This window comes from Rhinolophus ferrumequinum, chromosome 23 (assembly GCF_004115265.2).
Source record: "Rhinolophus ferrumequinum isolate MPI-CBG mRhiFer1 chromosome 23, mRhiFer1_v1.p, whole genome shotgun sequence".
NCBI classification, from domain to species: domain Eukaryota; kingdom Metazoa; phylum Chordata; class Mammalia; order Chiroptera; family Rhinolophidae; genus Rhinolophus; species Rhinolophus ferrumequinum.
The window spans coordinates 20,607,704-20,626,956 of NC_046306.1; the positions used below are offsets into that span (position 1 = coordinate 20,607,704).

At 37.1% G+C, this 19,253-nt stretch overlaps 1 protein-coding gene across 4 annotated transcripts in view; it reads left to right on the top strand.

Moving 5' to 3' along the window:
- PIGU (phosphatidylinositol glycan anchor biosynthesis class U) overlaps positions 1-19,253 on the top strand; it is a 79,199-nt gene that overhangs the window by 14,147 nt on the left and 45,799 nt on the right. For all 4 annotated transcript variants that reach the window (XM_033094981.1, XM_033094982.1, XM_033094984.1 and 1 more), the window contains 4 exons: positions 6,920-6,979; positions 8,106-8,168; positions 14,131-14,240; positions 16,466-16,566. In XM_033094981.1, coding sequence (XP_032950872.1) covers positions 6,920-6,979; positions 8,106-8,168; positions 14,131-14,240; positions 16,466-16,566 — 334 coding nt within the window. The remainder of the gene's footprint in view (positions 1-6,919; positions 6,980-8,105; positions 8,169-14,130; positions 14,241-16,465; positions 16,567-19,253) is intronic.

The window sequence follows — 19,253 nt, forward strand, 5'->3', positions numbered from 1 at the left end:
TGTCTTTGAGGAGGCAAGAAGGAAGGGGATCTAGTTCATAGGTGGAGGATTTGGCTTTAGATAAGAAGAAAGGAAGTTCATCTGTTGTTAATAAGAGATAGGTAGAGAATATAGATACAGGAAGTCGGTCAACTGGGTAGCAGGAAAAAGGTGGTTCTCATTTAATGCTTCTCTTTTCTTAGTGAAATAAGAAATGAGGTTCTCGTATGAAAGTTAGAAGTGGAAAGGAAAGTTGGAGGTTGAGGAGACGGGAAGATGTGAAATAGTCTTCAGGAAGAATATGTCAAATGAATAAATGGAAGAGCTATGGTATATCTAGCCACTTAACAATAGTTTAAAATGATGTTTCTCTAGGAAAATTCTTAGATACAATGAAGGAGCCTAGAATACATTCTTACTCTTCTTAGGGGGTGGGTATGTGTGTGTGTGTGTGTGTGTGTGTGTAGGGGGATAAAGGCATGAAGTAGTAATTTCCAGCTACAAGAAGTATGTTAACTCTCTATATTTGTTTAATAAAAGATATGATATATAATAAAAGATAACCCCTGTAGGACTCTGAATTAAGGGGCAAGAACAGTTGCTTCCCTCAAACACAATGGGGACAACTTCAAACTGAGTCCCTTGCTTCTCATTCTTGAATGTGGGTTAATTTCCTTATAATCTGGGTGTTCATAAATCAAGAGCTTTCTATATTTTAATATAGTTTCTTTAAGTAATAGAATATCAAGAAATAAAATTATGTCAAGTCAAATGCAAAGAACACTTTTGAAAAGAAAATTTGTCATTGCTTTGCATTGTTTCTTAATATTCAGCAGATTTTATTATGTAGTTCTTAGGGAAAGGTAAAAATATATGAAAGTGGAGAAGGAAAATCTGTACAGGAAGGAAAAAAGGAATTTAGCAACCACAGGTTGGATTTTATGACTGCCTTCAGAACATGTTTCTGTGTTCTATGTTTAGCTAAGTACTGATAGTTAAATTGTGAGTTTATTCATACATACCCTACCATGATTGGAACTGGTCACCCAAATGGAGATGTAGCATAAAGACAAATTATGCTTCTCTATAATAGTATTATGTACAATTAAACTACTGCATACATGTTAGTTCATTATGGAAACCAGCCCATTTACTGATAGGCTTTTTGAGAACTATTTGTTCTGATATTTCTAAGACTGATTTAGAGCCATTCTAAACTATCTGAAGCATCAAAACACTTTGAAAGGAAGCTATTGGTAATATAAATATCAAGTTACTACTTACTAACAAAGATAAATGGAAAAAAAAAGAATCCATTAGTAGATAGTTGTAAAAGCTTAATCCTTTTAGAACCTTGAAAGGCAAAGCTGATGCCCTTGTTTTCAAAAAGAGGTAAAAAGTTGATCTCAGGTAGCTAATATATTGAGGTTTACGGTATGCTAGGCACTGTGCTAAGTACTTTGTGCACATTACCACTTTATCTTCCCAAGAACCCTGTGAAATAGGTCACTATTCTTATTTTTATAGCCGAGGAAACTAAGGCCCAGAGGGGAAAACAATGTGCCCAAAGGTACACAGGGGGAATCTAGTTTTAAACCTGAGTCTGACTCTAAAGAATTGTTCTTTCTACCAAACTAGCTTATTCTCACTAAAAAGCCTGTCAATAACCTTTACAATATTATAGGACACATTTTTGCATGTGGTTGGGTTTGGGAAGAGGTGCTCCTGAGTCACCAGCATGGGCTCACTAAAACCAAATCATACAATTTCCTTATGTTTCTTGGATTAGTGAACTGGCTTTTAGTAGTAGAACAACCCTCCTGCCTAGAACAATTAGAAAAGCAGGATGAATACAAAAGACATGTGTCTGAAGGCGTTGGAAAGTACCAAGATAGCCAGGACTCAAGGGGCCAAGATGCCAGAGAGGAAAAGTACAAAAAGTGAGACTGACATTCTGAGCTGCTTTCTCCTTGATGCATTTACCAGGTTATAAGAGGCACAGGCTGAGAGGCAGAGAAACAGAACAGAAATTGGCTGTGAGGTTAAGGAGCTGTTGATAATCTCACAGTGTTTGTGAACTACAAATTTGAGTGCATGGCCAACCAAAGTGGCAAGGTTCTAGTAGAGGACTTGGCTTCCAGTTGGGACTTCTGAAGGACTATACTCACAGAAGAAGGGTAGGCCACATTATAGACTAGTTTTACAAAGACTGAATCTAGCTTCTAATAAGCTATATCCCTAATTAGATTAATGTGATATAATTCTATTCTAATTGCTTGCCAGAAGCATAAAGAAATCCTTTCTGGAGGAAAATAGCCTCAATCCAGCATCTCTGCAATTTTTCATATACAATGTCCATCAGTCAATTGAAAATTACCAAGCATAATAAGAGACAGAAACAACAGGCAATAAAAACAGATTCGCAAGTGATATAGATATTGAGTTATCAAATTTGGACTTTAAAAAATAACTAATCAACACCAGTTAGAATGGCTATCATCAACAAGACAAATAGTAACAAGTGTTGGAGAGGCTGTGGAAAAAAAGGAACCCTCCATACACTGTTGGTGGGAATGTAGATTGGTGCAGACTCTATGGAAGGCAGTGTGAAGATTCCTCAAAAAATTAAAAATAAAATTACCATATGACCCAGCAATCCCTCTCTTGGGTATCTACCCAAAAAATCTGAAAACATTTATCTGTAAAGATATATGTGCTCCGATGCTCATTACAGCATTATTTATGGTGGCCAAGACCTGGAAACAACCAAAATGTCCTTTGATAGATGATTGGATAAAGAAGTTGTGGTATATATACACAATGGAATACTATTCTGCCATAAGAAAAGATGAAATAGTACCATTTGCGACAACGTGGGCGGATCTTGAGATTATAATGCTAAATGGAATAAGTCAGACAGAAAAAGTCGAGAACCATATAATTTCACTGATATGTGGTATATAAAACTGAAAACAACAAAGGAACAAGACAAACAAATGAAGAAACAAAAACTCATAGACATAGACAATAGTTTAGTGGTTACCAGAGGGTAGGGTGGGAGGGGGGTGGTAGATGAGGGTAAACGGGGTCTAATATATGGTGATGGAAAGAGAACTGACTCTGGGTGGTGAACACACAATGTGATATATAGATGATGTATTACAGAATTGTACACCTGAAATCTATGTAACTTTACTAACAGTTGTCACCCCGGTAAACTTAAATTAAAAAAACCAAAAAACTAATCAATGATTAGTATGTTCAAAAATAGATGACAAGACAGAGAATTTCACCAGGGCACTGTAATATATAAAAGTGAATCAAATAGAAACTCTAGAACTGGCAAACATAATTACAAATTAAGAATGCAATAAGTGAGTTTAATAGCAGATTACACAAAACTAATGAGAGGATTAGTGATCTGGAAGATGGGTCTATAGAAAATATCCAGGCTGAAGCTTGGAGAGAAAAGGATAGAAAATATAGAAAAAAATTAAGGGCCGGCCTGGTGGCTCAGGTGATTGGAGCACTGTGCTCCTAATACCGAGGTCACCAGTTCGATGCCCCCTCTACAGCTAAGATTGTGGACAACAGCTCTCCCTGGAGCTGGGCTGCCGGGAGCAGCCGGAGATGGGTGTGAGCTTCTGTGTGCTGCTGAGGGCTATCATGTGCTGCCATCAGTGGCCAGTGGCCAGCGTGAGTAGCCGGCAGGCTGCGAGAGCTGCCATGAGCTGCTGTGAGTGGCCGACCGGCAACCGATTGCCTCGGGTGGTGGTGGGGAGCTGTTTCCTACACAACTAGACTGAGAAACATCGGCCTGAACTGGAGTGGGGGATGGAGGGAGGCAGAAGAAGGGGAAAATAAAAAGAAAAAAATTAAAATAAAAGCTCTATGAGACACAGGAAAAAAGGTTTAACATATGTATAAATGGAGTTTCAGAATTGGCAGAAGCAATATTTGAAGAGATTAGTGGCTGAAAATTTTTCCATATTTATGAAAGATTTCAAGTCAAGAAGCTCTATAAGCCCGAGCAGGATAAATTCAAAGAAAAACATACATCATAAAAAACTGCTCAAAGCCAAAGACAGGTTAAAAGCAGCCATGAGGGTATTATCTTTAAAGAACAGCAAAATGGAAACTAATTTTTCAACAAAAGTGGTGGAATCCAGAAGACAATGGAAAGTTATCTTTATAGTGTTGAAGGAAAATAACTGCCAACGTTGAATTCTATACTATGTGAAAATATCTCTCAGAAGTGAAGGCAAAATAAAGATATTTCCAAGCAAATAAAAATTGATAGAATTTATTGCCAGAAGACTTGCATTTAAAAAATACAAAAAGGCAGAAGGGTTGATTTTGTCCTCGACAGCCTCATGGAGTATAGGAAGGAATAAATAACAATGAAAAAGGTAAATATGTGGGTAAATTCTAAATAAATATTGACTGTATAAAATAATAATAATGTATTATGGGTTTAATATATAGAATGAAAGTTATAACAATACAAAAAAAGTTATAACAACAATAATAGAAATGGTTGGGAGAAGCTATATGGTGTTAAAGTGTTCAAAGGTCTAGGAAGTGGTAAAAGTAATAATTTATAGTATACTCTAATTAAAGTCCACAACGTATGTCATAATCTGCAGGTTAACCACTAAAGGAATTGTAACTAAATGTACAACCAACAAGCTAATAGAGGGAAAAATGGAATCATAAAAAATATGCAGAAGCAAATAAGGAAGAAGATAACAGAAATTGAAAAATAGCATAAATGGAAAATAAAATAGTAAGATAATAAACTTAAACACAAATATTTCAGTCATCACATTAAATATGAATAGACTAAAAATCAAACTAAAGATAATGATTGTCAGATTGGGTTAAAGAAAATTAATTGTATGTTGCTTTTAAGAAATACATCTTGGGCTGGCCCGGTGGCTCAAGCGGTTGGAGCTCCGTGCTCCCAACGCCAAAGGTTGCCAGCTCAGTTCCCACATGGGCCAGTGGGCTCTCAACCACAAAGTTGCTGGTTGGATTCCTCGACTCCCGCAAGGGATGGTGGGCTCCGCTCCCTGCAACTAACAACGGCAACTGGACCTGGAGCTGAGCTGTGCCCTCCACAACTAAGATTGAAAGGACAACAGCTTGACTTGGAAAAAGACCTGGAAGTACACACTGCTCCCCTTCCCCAATAAAATCTTTTAAAAAAAAAATACATCTTACATATAAGGACACAACATAGAAAGTAAAATTATAGGAGAAGATATATCATGCAAAACATTAAACCAAAGAAGCTGATGTAGCTGTACTAATATCAGATAAGGAAGATTTTAAGGCTAGAAACATTACTAGAGGTAAAGAGGATTATTTTATGATGATAAAAAGATCACTCAGAAGATAAGAGTAATTCTACATATAAATGCATCTAATTAAATAGTTTCAAAATATATAAACCAACAATGGCATAACTAAAAGTAGAAGTAGACGAATTCACAGTCATAGAGGGAGATCTTTAACATACCTCTTAGTCACTGATATAACTAACGGACTGAAAAACCAATAAGAATATAGAAGATTTGAACAAATCATTAACAAAGTTACCCTAATATCATATATAGAATCCTACTCCCATAAATAGTATGCACATTCTTTTTCAGTGTACATGGAGCATTTACCAAAAATAACATGTAGTGGACCATAAAGCAAGTCACAACACATTTTAAATGATTGAAATCATACAGAGTATTTTCTATGACCACAGTAGAATTAAGCTAGAAATAAATTATAAAACTAAAACTTAAAAATAATTGGAACTTGAACACTGTACATTTTAACGTAGTGTCAGTTAAAGAAGAAATCTCAGCAGAAATTAGAATATTTTGAACTGAATAATTTTGAAAAAAAAAATCAAAACTTGTGTGATGCAGCTAACACCATACCCAGAGGAAAAGTTATTGCCTTAAATGAATATGTTAGGACAGAAGAAAGTCTGAAAATCAGTGATCTAGGTGTCATTAGAAAAAGGAAAGCAATTATCCCCAGAAAAAGTTGAAGGATGAATTGTATATTGTGAAATTCAGAAATTAATGAAATAGAAAACAAAAGTCTAATAATCAACAAAAACCCAAAGTTAATTCTTTGAAAGAGTAATAAAATTAAGAACTCTTTGGCAAAATTTGTCAAGATAAAGAAGAAGATACAAATTACCAATATCAGGAATGAAAAAGGGAACATCACTATAGTTTCTATAGTCACTAAAATATATTCTGAACAACTTTATGCCAAAAATTTGGAAAATTTAGACGAACAAATTCCTAGAATACCACAACTTACCTAAATTGGTAAAGAAAAAATAGCAATCTGAGTGGTTTTATCTGTGAAAGAAATTACATGTGTAATTAGGAATGAAAATTAAATCTTGAATATGTAATAAAAAATCTTGTCTCAAAGAAAAGGCTGAGATGGCTTCACAATAAGTGAATTTTCCCAACTCTTTGAGGAGGGAATAATTCTAATAATATAAAACATCTCAAAGAAGAGAAGGAGTGAAAAACATTTCTCAATTTATTTTATGAGTTCACCATTCTTGGTCTACTATGGAGTTCCCCTTGGCTGTTATATGTCTTAAGAATTGAAGTTCATCTCATACCTTTAATATGTTAACAGTTCTTAAACAGATACTTAACACATATTGGATTTTGTTTGTTCTCTTTACGCAATTCAGCAAATAGTCCCAGTGGCACAAAATGATCCAATGATAACAAAATTATTCTCCCTCATATATGTACACTGGCCAACTAGCATAGAACAGTATCCTAGGAAAGAGATTTTGGCTGGCGGAATGGCTTCTTCTCTTTACTCTGGAAACTGATAATAGTAAGATTTGACTTAAAAGTAAGATTTAACTTAATTTACTTGCTTATTTGTTTTTTTCCTGCAGACTCCATTAATAATATACCTCTTTCACTTCCTGATTGACTATGCTGAATTGGTATTTATGGTAAGCAACCTTGCATGTAAAATCAGTATGTATGTATTTACATTTTTATTGTCTTTAATCTTCTTGTTTTTAAGAAAAAAATCTATTTTAGGAGCTCAGGTATTTGTCAGAATATAAAAGCAAAACCCTATCTTTAATTTGAATTCATTGCAACTGTGATAGTACAGTTGACCCTTAAACAATGTGAGGATGCCAACCCCCTGTGGTCAAAAATCCGCGTATAACTTTTGACTCCCCCAAAGCTTAAGTTGTCCCTCAGTATCCAGGGGGTTGGTTCAAGGAACCTGTGCCCTGTGAATACCAAAAATCCGTGGATGCTCAAGTCCTCTAAATAAAATGGTGTATGTAGATCATTGCATACAGTTGGCCCTCCCTACCCTGGATGGAAAATATTCCAGGTATTTATTGAAAAATATCTATCTGCGTATAAGTAGACCCGCATAGTTCAAACCCATGTTATTCAAGAGTCAACTGTATTATGGAAGTGAGGCGTAGTTTCTGATAGTTCCAATTTGTTATACTTTTAAAATTTGATTTGTGTTCTATGTAGCCTTGAATTTTCTAGCTCCAAGATTCTGTGATTGGCTTTAATTGTGGTGCCCATGTAGAGGGCATCCTCAATTTCCTAAATATTCTGCCAAGAGATTCTGTGACAAGGACATAGGCCTGATGAGACTTTCAGGGGCAAGAACCTTCCAAATTGAGACAATAGGCCTATGTTTTGAGAACAGAGTAATTTGAAACACTTGACTAATCTAGTGTTGAATATCTAGGTCAAGTAGGCAATCCACTGAGGTCTTCCTTAATAATTACACTGGCTGCTGTTTACTGAGGACTTACTCTGTGCTAGGCACTTGACATACATCAGGCCTGCAAAGCAGTGGGTATTATTTACACTTGACAGAAAACTTAAGTAATGTGCAACTACAGAACAGGTTTTCCAGTCAGACCTTCCTGAAAAGGCTTTATTTTTGTATAGTCAAAGTAAGAGCTGAGCTTCTGCCTGACTGTAAGAGTTCAGTACTAGATAGTCCACCACCATCCAGAAACTTCAGGCCCTTGACAGCATTCCATTACTCCTACACTAATTGGGTTTATTTCCTGTTATTTCTTTTTCTCTTGACAGATAACTGATGCACTCACTGCCATTGCCCTGTATTTTGCAATCCAGGACTTCAATAAAGTTGTGGTGAGTAGTGGTGGAATTTGGTAGCCTACTGGTCTCTCTTATTACAAAGAATCAAAAGTCATGTATTTAAGGATCCAACTGTTTTGAAATACTAAGAAGTGGGAGTGAAGCTTCTGGCTTGTTCGACCAGTCCTGGAATGGCCAAACCCAAACCAACAAGACAGCTTTACTAATACAGAAAGGTCAGCTTAACCTTTGTAACTTGATATCCACTCACCTGTGCCAGTTCAGAGTTTCTGGAGCAAATGGAATTGAATTATAATTATATTAATGAGAATCCTTAAAAATCTTCCATTCCTTTCATGAGTTTTTCTTTACAAAGGAAAATGAATACAGCTTTTAACCCACTGTGTTACGCCTATGGATTCCCAATGTAGTTTTTGTTTCCCTGCAGAGAGCCATCTTAATTGGAAAATTTGGCATGTACTAAATGCCTGTTGAAAGTATTGATGTAAACTTTAGTCCTACTCCATATATGATAGCCAAGGGGAATTGTATAGAGGGAGAGAGTTTACAGATTAACCATGTATACTATCCATGTAGTTATTTAAAAAATTGGCTGCAGTCCTCTTTGGCTGGAAGCCACTGAGAAGATTTAGACTGGGGTGAGAGAGGGTTGCATCCCATTGGTGTTATCTGTTTGTGGTTCATTTTTACTTCTGTTACCAAGAAATAGAACCAGAAATAGAAGTCTGGCACTGGTCATCAGTAACAAATAAAGCTGATGAATTTTAGAATTTTAGACCTCAGAGATTTTTAAAATGCCTAGACCGAGCGTTCTTAACTTGGGGTCCATTATTAGGCTTACCAGGTCTATAAAACCCTGGAGATGGTATGAAAAATTATGTGTGTATGTGCGTGTGTCATTTTTTTCATGTAGAGAGTCCATGGTTATTATCAGTGCTCAGAGTCCTTGACTCCTCTCCTAAATCATTAAGAACTACATTTTAGAGACTTAGTATCACTAAGACCAGGGAGTATACATCTTAAACTAGTGGAGCATTTGTGACAACGTGGATAAAACTTGGGGGCATTATGCTAAGTGAGATAAGTCAGGCAGAAAAGAGCAAATACTGTATGATCTCACTTATATGTGGAATCTAAAAAAATTGAACTCATAGAAACAGAGTAGATTGGTGGTTACTAGGGGCTGGGGGTGGGAGAAGTGTTGGTCAGAGGGTACCAACTCCTAGTTATAAGATGATTAAGTTCTAGGGATCTACACAGCATAAAGACTCTAGTTAACAATATTGTATTGTATACTTGAAAGTTGCTAGGAGAGTGAATCTTAAATGCTTTCACTACACACACACACAAGTAATTATGTTAGGTGATGGATGTGTTAACTAACCTCATTGTGGTAATCGTTTTGCAATATATGTGTATATAAAATCATCACATTGTACACCTTAAAATTACACAGTATTATATGTCAATTATATTTCAAGAGAGATGGAAAAGAAAAGAAAATTTTAAGGGCTGAGGTGAAATGCTTTAACAGGATTCTCTAGAAGGCCAGAGATTAAATAACTGGGCATGAGATTCATAAGCAGCGGAATTTAGAGATAAGTTAGCAGTGGTTATTTTCTTCTCCAAGATAGATTGTGTATGTAAGCCATAATCTTTGTCCTTTGAAGTTATATGCTAAAACATTTAGGGGTGAAGGATTATGATATCTTCAACTTAGTTTCAAATGGTTCAGAAAAAAAAATTGTGCATATTTGTGTGTGTGTGTGTAGAGATAAAGGAAATGTGGCAAAATGTTAACAATGGGTGGATCTAGGTGTTTTACTGACTTATTCTTTCAACTTTCGGTAATTTGAAATTTTTCAATGTAACACACGAGAAAAAAATAGGTCCATGTCTATACCCACCAATGTGTGTGTGTGAGCTTTCTGCCCCTATCTCACTCCCTCTTGCCTAAACAGCTGCCCAGCCACACCCAGCCCTCCTCCTTAAATGAAAGCTACCAACCCTCCCTTAGATATTCATATATGAATGAAATGAAATATACCATATATATGTGTACACATAGATATTCATATATGAATGAAATGAAATATACCATATATATGTGCAGTGGGGTGTGTGTACACATATATATGGTATATATAGGATATACATGAATATCTATGGGAGGGTTGGTAGCTTTCATTTAAGAACACAATCAGTCAAATCTTTTCAACCAAAATGTAAAACTGAGATGTATTTTAATGAAAGTTGATTAAGATGCTAACATGCGGATTCCTTTTTTTCCCCTGTTCAACTATCATAAAAACACCACACATATACTCCAGTTAAAATAATTTTTAATGAGGGAGAAGCTTATGGGGAAATCATGAAACTAGGTTTCATTTAGTTTCCTAACAAAGTCCAGCTTCAATGTCAGTAGCAGAGACATCTGTTAATTCAGAGCACCGGTAGTTTTAATTCATTTCTTAGTAATTTCTGAATTTATATGGAAACATATAGAGATTTTTGTTTTTTTCTTTGTATGATTTAGAAAGGGAGAGAGAGAACCAAATGAGTTGTTGTCAGTACCCTGCTTTTTAGCACACCAAGACATTGTTATCACGGACACCGAATTATAGTTTGGAATAGTTTTGTTTTTCCATTCTTAGAATTCAGACTATTGAAATATTTGGTTTCTTGGTCAGAATAAGCATTTTACTTACAGTGTGTCAAAAATCAACTCATTCTAAATGGCAGATTTTGATGACATTAATATACTACTACTGTTGATTTGGATAGAATATCAGCACGTCTTCCCCCCAGATCTTCCCCCCTTTGTCAGAATGGGCCCATATGATAGTCTGGAAACTTTTTAGTTTTGCTGGGATTTGGGACTTTTTATCCCGGTAATGAAGCTGTGTCTACACCCAAAAGCATCCCAGAAAACTGTGGTGCAGAGAGGGGGACTCCATCCCCACCCTATCTCAAGTTGTTCAAGCTTGTGGAAATAAATGAATGCTGATTCAATGTGACCAGTTGACTCTCATGACATTTTACATCTACCTCACTTGACAAAAACATTAGTCTAGTCTGCCCTTTGCTGAGATCGTGCTTCCTATTTGGAACTCAGAATTCATGTGAGAAAGCTGCAGGTGGTTTGGTAGAGAGTGATTAAAAACCTATATCCCCTTAACGTGATGAGAGGATTGTGAATTTAGAGGATAGGCTTCTGAATTTGGAATGCGCTGAAGCTAGCAGTTGGAGATGCAGTGGGGGGTGGAATGTTCACCCCTCTGCACCCCACCATAGGTTTTAGGGATGCAAAAAGGTGTAGGCACAGCTTCAATGATTAGAAAAAAGGTCTTTATTTGAAGTAGGAGTGTTATGTCCTTGCGAAATCAAATCTTGCAAGGGACATGGAAAGGGCTGCATGGGGGAGTGGATAAAACGGAAGGAAAACTCCACCCTTGAGATTCTATATAATAAATAAACTGAAATATAAACTGAAATATAATATAATGGAAAGGAGTATAGGCATAGTCTGTGTACAAGCTAACTAATGATCACAAAGGTAACACATCCAGGTAATTACCCTTTAGGTCACTTTTAACCTCTCCTTTGATAGCTTTAAATCTCATCATTGTCAAGGCTGAATATATCTAGAAATCTTTGTCTTTGGATTTTAAATTGTACTCCTTAACCTCTTTTATTTTTATACTTCTATTTTCTTGCATGTGTGTGTGTGTGTCCTGTGTGTGTATATGTGCATGCGCACATGCTTAATTTTCCTTAGATTTTTAGCCACTTTCCTGTCTCTAACTGGATGTAGTAGGGATTTTTAAAAGGGATTTTGTCTATACTTAGAGAAGCTGAGTCACTATGGAGCTGATGAGACCAGCCATGATGGCAGCTGTTCTGGTGACACTGGGGGAGACGAACAGAGGGGTAGCAGAGAATTTGGGGACTGCTGGCCTGACTGTCCTTCTTTCCTAGAAACTCCTTTCATAACGTTTTCCTGTTTTAAAGTATTTTGGGAGATTGGGGTTACAAGGAAGTACTTTGCTTTTATTGTTGGCACAGTGTCACCTTTGCCCAGCGGCTGTACCTCCCTGTTTAGCTGCCTCCATCTCGGACTGCAGCCCTGCTGGCTGGCTTCCAGCCTGGGGAATAGAAGAATTCCCTCATCTCTCTGGCTGCTCCTGGATGAACTCTGTGTTTCCTTTTAACAGTCTTTTTTTGTGGATCTCACCCCCTCCAGGTGGCCTTGTTTTTGCATGGGAACTCCAGAACCCTTAGCTAGCGGGGCCTCTGTCCTTTACCGCTGCTGTTGCTGCTGTCCTCACTAAGGGCTGTGTTTGCTGAGCCAGCCGCCTTCTCTCTGATAAAAGCATCTTAGTTTATATTTTGTCCTTTTAATGAAACAAGCCCAGCTGTGAATGGCAGCATAAATCTTACTGATGATAATTCCCACCACTTAACTTGGACTCTCAGAGATGATCAAAGGGAGGTTTTTGTAGTTTGTTTAGGTTTTCTGATTAAGCCTCTACCTAAATGTACTGTGCAGGAAATTGGGGTTACCTGTATTCCTGTGATGACCCCTTGATTTTCTTTTGAATTGAAAGATGGCACTTTAAAGATTTTTTAATGTAAAAAATTTTTAATTATTAAATACCTGAGACATTCAAAAATATATAAAGAATGGTACAAACTGTGAACCTATATCAGCCTAAAAAATAAAGGATTACACATAGAGTTGCCTCTCTCTGATACTTTCATCTCCATATTCCCTCTCTCACCAGTTACCACTGTTCTGACTTTAGTGTTTTTCATTCCCACGCATGGCCTTAACTTTTACTACATTTGTAAATATCCATAGATAACATATAGTATTATTTTGTGTGCTTTTAATTTTCTGTAAATGGTATAATGCAATATACATTCTGTTGTCATCTGCTGTTTTCATCATTAAATCTTTAATCACACACAGATAATTAAGTGCTAGCTGCTTTGACTCCTCTGAATTACTCTATTTTATAATAGGTTGGTTGCAGCATTGATTTTATACTGTCTAATTAAGAATCTCATCATTAAATCAGAAGGGCTACCTATTTTGAGTTCAGAGGCTTTTTCTATCTATAGTCTTACCCATGTTTGCTTATAGGGTTACCTAACTTTTTTTTCATTCTGGAACACGCCCATGAACTTGTTGGGACACACCAGGGGAAAGCAAGAGCTTTCTGCCCCTATCACACTCCCTCTTACCTATCCAGCTGCCCAGCCACACCCAGCCCTCCTCCTCCTTTTCATCATGGCCATTCCCCACTTCCTCTGTGCAAGTCAAAAGCTTGAAATGGGAGGGCTCAGAAGAAAACCCAAGATACTGTGACATTCAAAGGATCATTTCACTTTGCATGAAAATATTTCACTTTGCTGATGGGACTTTGGAATCCTTAGGTCACTGATAATAACTCCTCAAAGTGGCTAAGAACTTTGCCTTACCACTCAAGTCTTTATGTGGCCATTCAACAGATACTCATTGTTTGCTCACTGTGCCAGGTATTGGCAAATAAGCATGGTCCCTGCCCTCGTGGAACTTATAGTCTATTGAGGGAAACACATATTAGTCAGTCACATAAATAAATAAAAAAGTTTTAGCTGTGAACAGTGCTATGAAAGAATGCATATAATAGGGAGATTTTACCTAGTTGGGGTGGGGTGAGTGTGCCTTCCTGAGGAAGTGATGATTTAACTGAGATCTGAAGACTATGTGGGTGTTAACTAGGGAAAGAGAAGAAGAGGTGGTTCAAGGTTAAATGTAAAGGCCTGGAAGCAGGAGAGGCCTGGCATACTCATGGTGCTGGAATCCAGACAGGAGAGGTGGGGGGAGCGGGCGTGAGATGAGCCTGGAGAGGGGGCACTGTGGTGATCATGGAAAGACTTTTTGTCTTCATCCTCAAAGCAACGGGAAGTAATTTGTTTCATGTGTTTTGTCTTTTTTTGTTTTTTCCAGTTTAAAAAGCAGAAACTCCTCCTAGAACTAGACCAGTATGCCCCAGATGTAGCCGAACTCATCCGAACCCCGATGGAAATGCGTTACATCCCTCTGAAAGTGGCCCTGTTGTAAGTATTCTCTGACAAAACAGGGCTCCGTGCCAACACATGCAAGGAAAATCTGATGAGACTTTCTCATGTTGTTTGTTGTATTTTTGGAGATTTGCAGTCTTAGTCATCAAGTATTTGCTGTAGTTCTGTTGCACAACTGGGGTTCTGGCCAGCAAAGGAGACAGAGCCATTCTGTCTCTGTTGGGACAAAGCCTCACACAGGGACATACACAATCAACCCTTCACAAATGCTTTTTCATTCGATGCTGATCTGGGCTCTAGCCTACTTGTAACCAGTGTTTGTTTCTTAAAAAAAAAAAAAAAAAAAAGTTCTTTAGTGTGCTATATATGTATTGAATAAAATTCTGATCTGTATGTGGCTGTTGTTTTGAGCAGTTCCTGTGCTCCATGTACAATTGAATCCCCCGTTGCAGTTCAGAAAACAGAAGAAAAGTGCCAAACAGACCCATCTCAGATGGGTGACGAATATAGGAGAGTGAACTTATTGAGGCTCTGCAAAAGAATTCTCTAGGAGTTCTCAGTGCTGCTAGAAAGTTTAATTCTTTCAGGTTATTCTTGTTTATATTCCTGCGATAGGCAAATGTGAATAAGTAGTCAGTCAACTAATAGTCATTGAATATTAATAATATACTATTACAGTTCTAGGGATACTCAGTAAACAAGACAGACAAGTTTCCTCATGGAAAAACATGACCTTAGAACTTCAGAATTAGAAGGGGCCTTATGAGGCCAGTTTATTCAACCCTCCGCCTTGTGTGTGAATCTCCTATTCAGTATTCCAGATAGTTGGCTGTGTAACTGCTTCTTGAACATCACCTGCTATTTAGAAATGGCTTTTCCCCCCTGCCCACCAAACAGTGTTGAGGTATCAGTTCACATCTGTGTATTTCAGAAATATTGGTGGGAACTACTTAATAGAACGAGAGATTTGGCAACATTATGAATCCCTTATGGACTAATATGTCTCCTGAGGGTAGTTTTGTAATAGCAGCAGCCATTTCTTTAAAAGTTGTGTAACAAGCCTATCTCTAATTGCTGAAAAAAACAACAATTTTAAGGCCTTTGGCTTTAGAACTGCTAATCTTACAGCCCTGGGAGGTATTGGATTTAAGGTCTTTATTTGTGAATAATAATTATAATCTCTCCCTGAGACACTGGTATGTTTCTTCCTATCTGATAATCAGACTTATGTAACTGGTCTCCCTTTTCACTTTGTCTGCCAGGAAACTCAGAGCCAGATTTGAAGCTGATTATTACAATGCTATAAAAGACCCATTGGTTTTTTTTCCCCTGGCCTTTACTTTTTCCTTTTATTTATGTTTTCCTTTGTCTTGATTCTTTATTTCACCATTATCTTTTATTATCTGTTTTTATTTGAGCTGCCTCAAATCTTTTGTAGAAGCAAGATAGAAATAAATAAAAATAATAATTCGTTATGACTATATAAGATTTCCCTGCTCACTGCATTTTGAATTCATTTTTTCAGTCCATTCCTTTCCACCTCAGGAAAAGACTGGATGTTTCAGCTTAATTCCTTCCCAGTGGAAGTTCAAGATGTCCTGTGAAGTTCTATGGCAACTAGCTTATTGAAGCCAGCTGATATGATTTCAGCCCTTGGGATCTGGCTGGGTGGATACTGCTTGACTACCAAGAGGGCTAAATGTAAGCTGCTCTGACCTCTTGAATGGGGTAGCCTGTGTCAGAGCTTAAGATCCTGAGGAAAAAGTTTTTTCCTTGTTTTCAGAGACAGGTGTAGCAGTTCTTAAGATACATGGCTCTGGGGGAATTGGCATAATTTTATCATTTTGAAGTCTAAAGTAGTAGAAAGAACATAGGCTTTAGAGTCAGAAAGACCTGGTTTTGAATGTATGTATGAGCTTGTGAAACTTTGGACAAGTTACTTAAGCACTGAGTCTCAGTTTTCTTATCTGCAAAACAGGAATAATGTTATTGCTAGGTTACAGAATCTCTGTAATGACTAAATAAGATGGTTTTCTGTATACCACATAGCACAGGCAGGAAGGGGTGAATGTTCAGTGTTTTTTCCTCACTGGCCCCAACCGCACTCTATTCTCTTTTACTTAGGAGAACTCATTTCTAAGAAGCTGCCTTTCGTTGTGTATGCCTTTAGTAAATCTCTTGAACTTCCTGCCTGTAGTGGCCGGGATTCCCTAGTCCTTTGATCAGGATTACTAATACCGAATATGTATGTTTTCCCCCAGCTATCTTTTAAATCCCTACACGGTCTTGTCTTGTGTTGCCAAGTCTACCTGCGCGATCAACAACACCCTCGTTGCTTTCTTCATTTTGACCACGATAAAAGGTAAGACCCCAAAGGAAAGTACCAAGTTCAGTCCCTGATTTGTGTAGGGTTTTGTATCACTTACGCTGTGGAAAACTTTAAAAAAAAAAAAAAAAGTGCAAAACTTAAAAACAATGGTTAAAAATTACACAAGTAATATAAAATTATTACAGAAAATTTAGATAAGCCAAGAGAAAAAAATTAATTAAAGCATCCTGAAATTGTACCACTCAGAGAGTTACTGTTAACATTATTTAAAAAGATGTTCTTCTAAAAGGCTTATGATGAGAATAGCAGCCCTTTGCTTCTCTCTTCTCACCTGTAGTTCAACTTCAAGGTAGCTATTTTCTGGTTTTTGCTAGTATTTACTTCCATATTTCTAAATACAACTTCATATTGCTATTTAATTAATTATACATTTTAGGCTATCTATTACATTCTCATTATGGGAGATAAAGATTTAGCTATTTTGTACCAATATCTCCACTTCCATTTTGCCTAGTTTTCTTTGAGGAGTTATGTCAATATTTTTGATTAAATCAGTAGTTGGTACCTACATTTTATGACACTGTATGTATTATTCAGTGCTGGGCAAAGTAGTAACTAAAATTACTTTTTCTTTCTTATACAACCTTTTATATTTCCTGGGGTGAATAATTATCTTTTTTTGCTTGTTATTTTTGCTTGGTCTTTTTGTACCAATCACTGTTCTTTCCCCCGGTTATTCTGTTAGGTCTGTCAAGTGCCTAACGATAGTTTTTTTGTTTTTTTGTTTTTTTTAATGCTTAAAGACATCAAATAGTCTTTCGGTTCCATTATTTTTCTGGAGACCTCCCTCACATATCCTCCATCCTGCCCCAATTTGTCCTGGTTGTTTGGACCTGGTGCAAGCTGTCACAGTAGGACTTCCCTTTATAATTCTCCTGTGTTGTATCCCTTTTCTACTGGATTCCTTCTCTCCTTTATTGATTTTTCTCTCTGTTTTGCTGAAGTGATTCCCCTAGTAGTTTTCCAAGAAAGGGTGTATGAAATATATATTTTGAGTCATTTTACGTCTGAAAAATGTCTTTGTTCTAGTTTAGCACCAAATTAATAGTTGGGGCAGAGTACAGAATTCTGGATGGGAACACCTTTTCCTTCGAATTTCGAAGGCATTGCTCTACTGTCTTCTAGCATCCTGGTTGTTGTTGTTTTTTTTTATTTTATTTTTTTATTTTTTATTTTTTCCTTTTTTTTTTTTTTTTTTAAACTTGTGGTTGAGAGGACGCACTCCAACCAACTGAGCCATCCGGCAGGCAGCTCAGCTCAAGGTGCCGTGTTCAATCTTAGTTGCAGGGGGCGCTGCCCACCATCCCTTGCAGGACTCGAGGAATCGAACTGACAACCTGGTGGCTGAGAGCCCACCGGCCCATGTGGAAATCGAACCGGCAGCCTTCGGAGTTAGGAGCATGGAGCTCCAACCGCCTGAGCCACCGGGCCGGCCCTAGCATCCTGGTTGTTATTGAGCAGTTTGGTGCTATTATGTGTAACCCAATTTTTATTTTTTTCTGAAAGATTTAGGAACTTCTTTTTATCCTCAGTGTTTTGAAATTTTATGATACTATGAAATGGGTCTTGAAATGGGTCTTTTTTCATTCATTATATTGGGCATTTGTTAGACCCTTTCAACGTAGAAACTGATGTCTTTTAGTTCTGGAAAGTGTTTCTGTACAATTTTTCAAATTCCTCTCTATTTTCTCTGTTCTCTTGTTTGGAATGTCTATTAGATTTTGGACTTTCTTGATTGATCTAATTTGCATATTTTCTTTTCAATTGATAGTTCCATTTTTTTTGCTTCCTCATACTTTTTCGAGGATATTTGTTTTCATCTACCAGCTCTTCTATTGACTCTTAACTTTTTTATTATATTTTAAAATTCTTTCTTGGTCTCCATTGTTTCTTTGAAGCAGTCTATTATTTTTATCACCACAATATTTTTTCTTATCTCTCTTTTTCCAGTTTCTGCCTGTTCTAAGCATAGTCTTTTTGTCTTCCTACCCCCCTGCCCTTTTTTTCCTGCTTCTCTTGGGCTCTATCTTTCTATGGGAGGATTTTCTTAGTTATAGTAATCCTGGCTCTCTATTTATGTTAAAGTGTAAGGTGTTAACATGTTGATTCAAGACTCTGCCTGGGCAGGACTTGTTGATGTATCATTCATTCTCAATGTAGGGAGATCAGGCAGTGGGCTAACCTTGTTTGTGGAAGGTATTCCTAAATGTCATCATGTGTAGGTTTTTCTTTTCCTCTGAAGCTATTTAATTTTTCCAGAGAGGAATCCTCCAATTTTCTGCCTAAGGGTAACAGAATTGGAGTTGCAGTGGGATGAGGGCGTTCATTTGACCAACTGCTGGAGAGCAGAAACAGAGAAAGGAGATGGCTGATTGCAATATATAGAATTTATGTGGTCTCATTACTCTTCAACCCACACTTCCTCTTGGTCCATTACTGTGCTTAGTATCCTCTAGACCTGTGCCTCTCTAGTTAATTTTCACCAGAACTCTAGTCTCTAGGGCTGGAGTAGAAAGTTAGAAGGATGGAGTATGTAGGGGTACATTCTCCAAAACATGGTTTGCCCAGAGAGTTAAATAACATACAGTTTGCCCATGCACATGATGTTTAAAAATAATTGTAAATTACATGAGAATACATTTCTTTTTTGAAGCGGAATG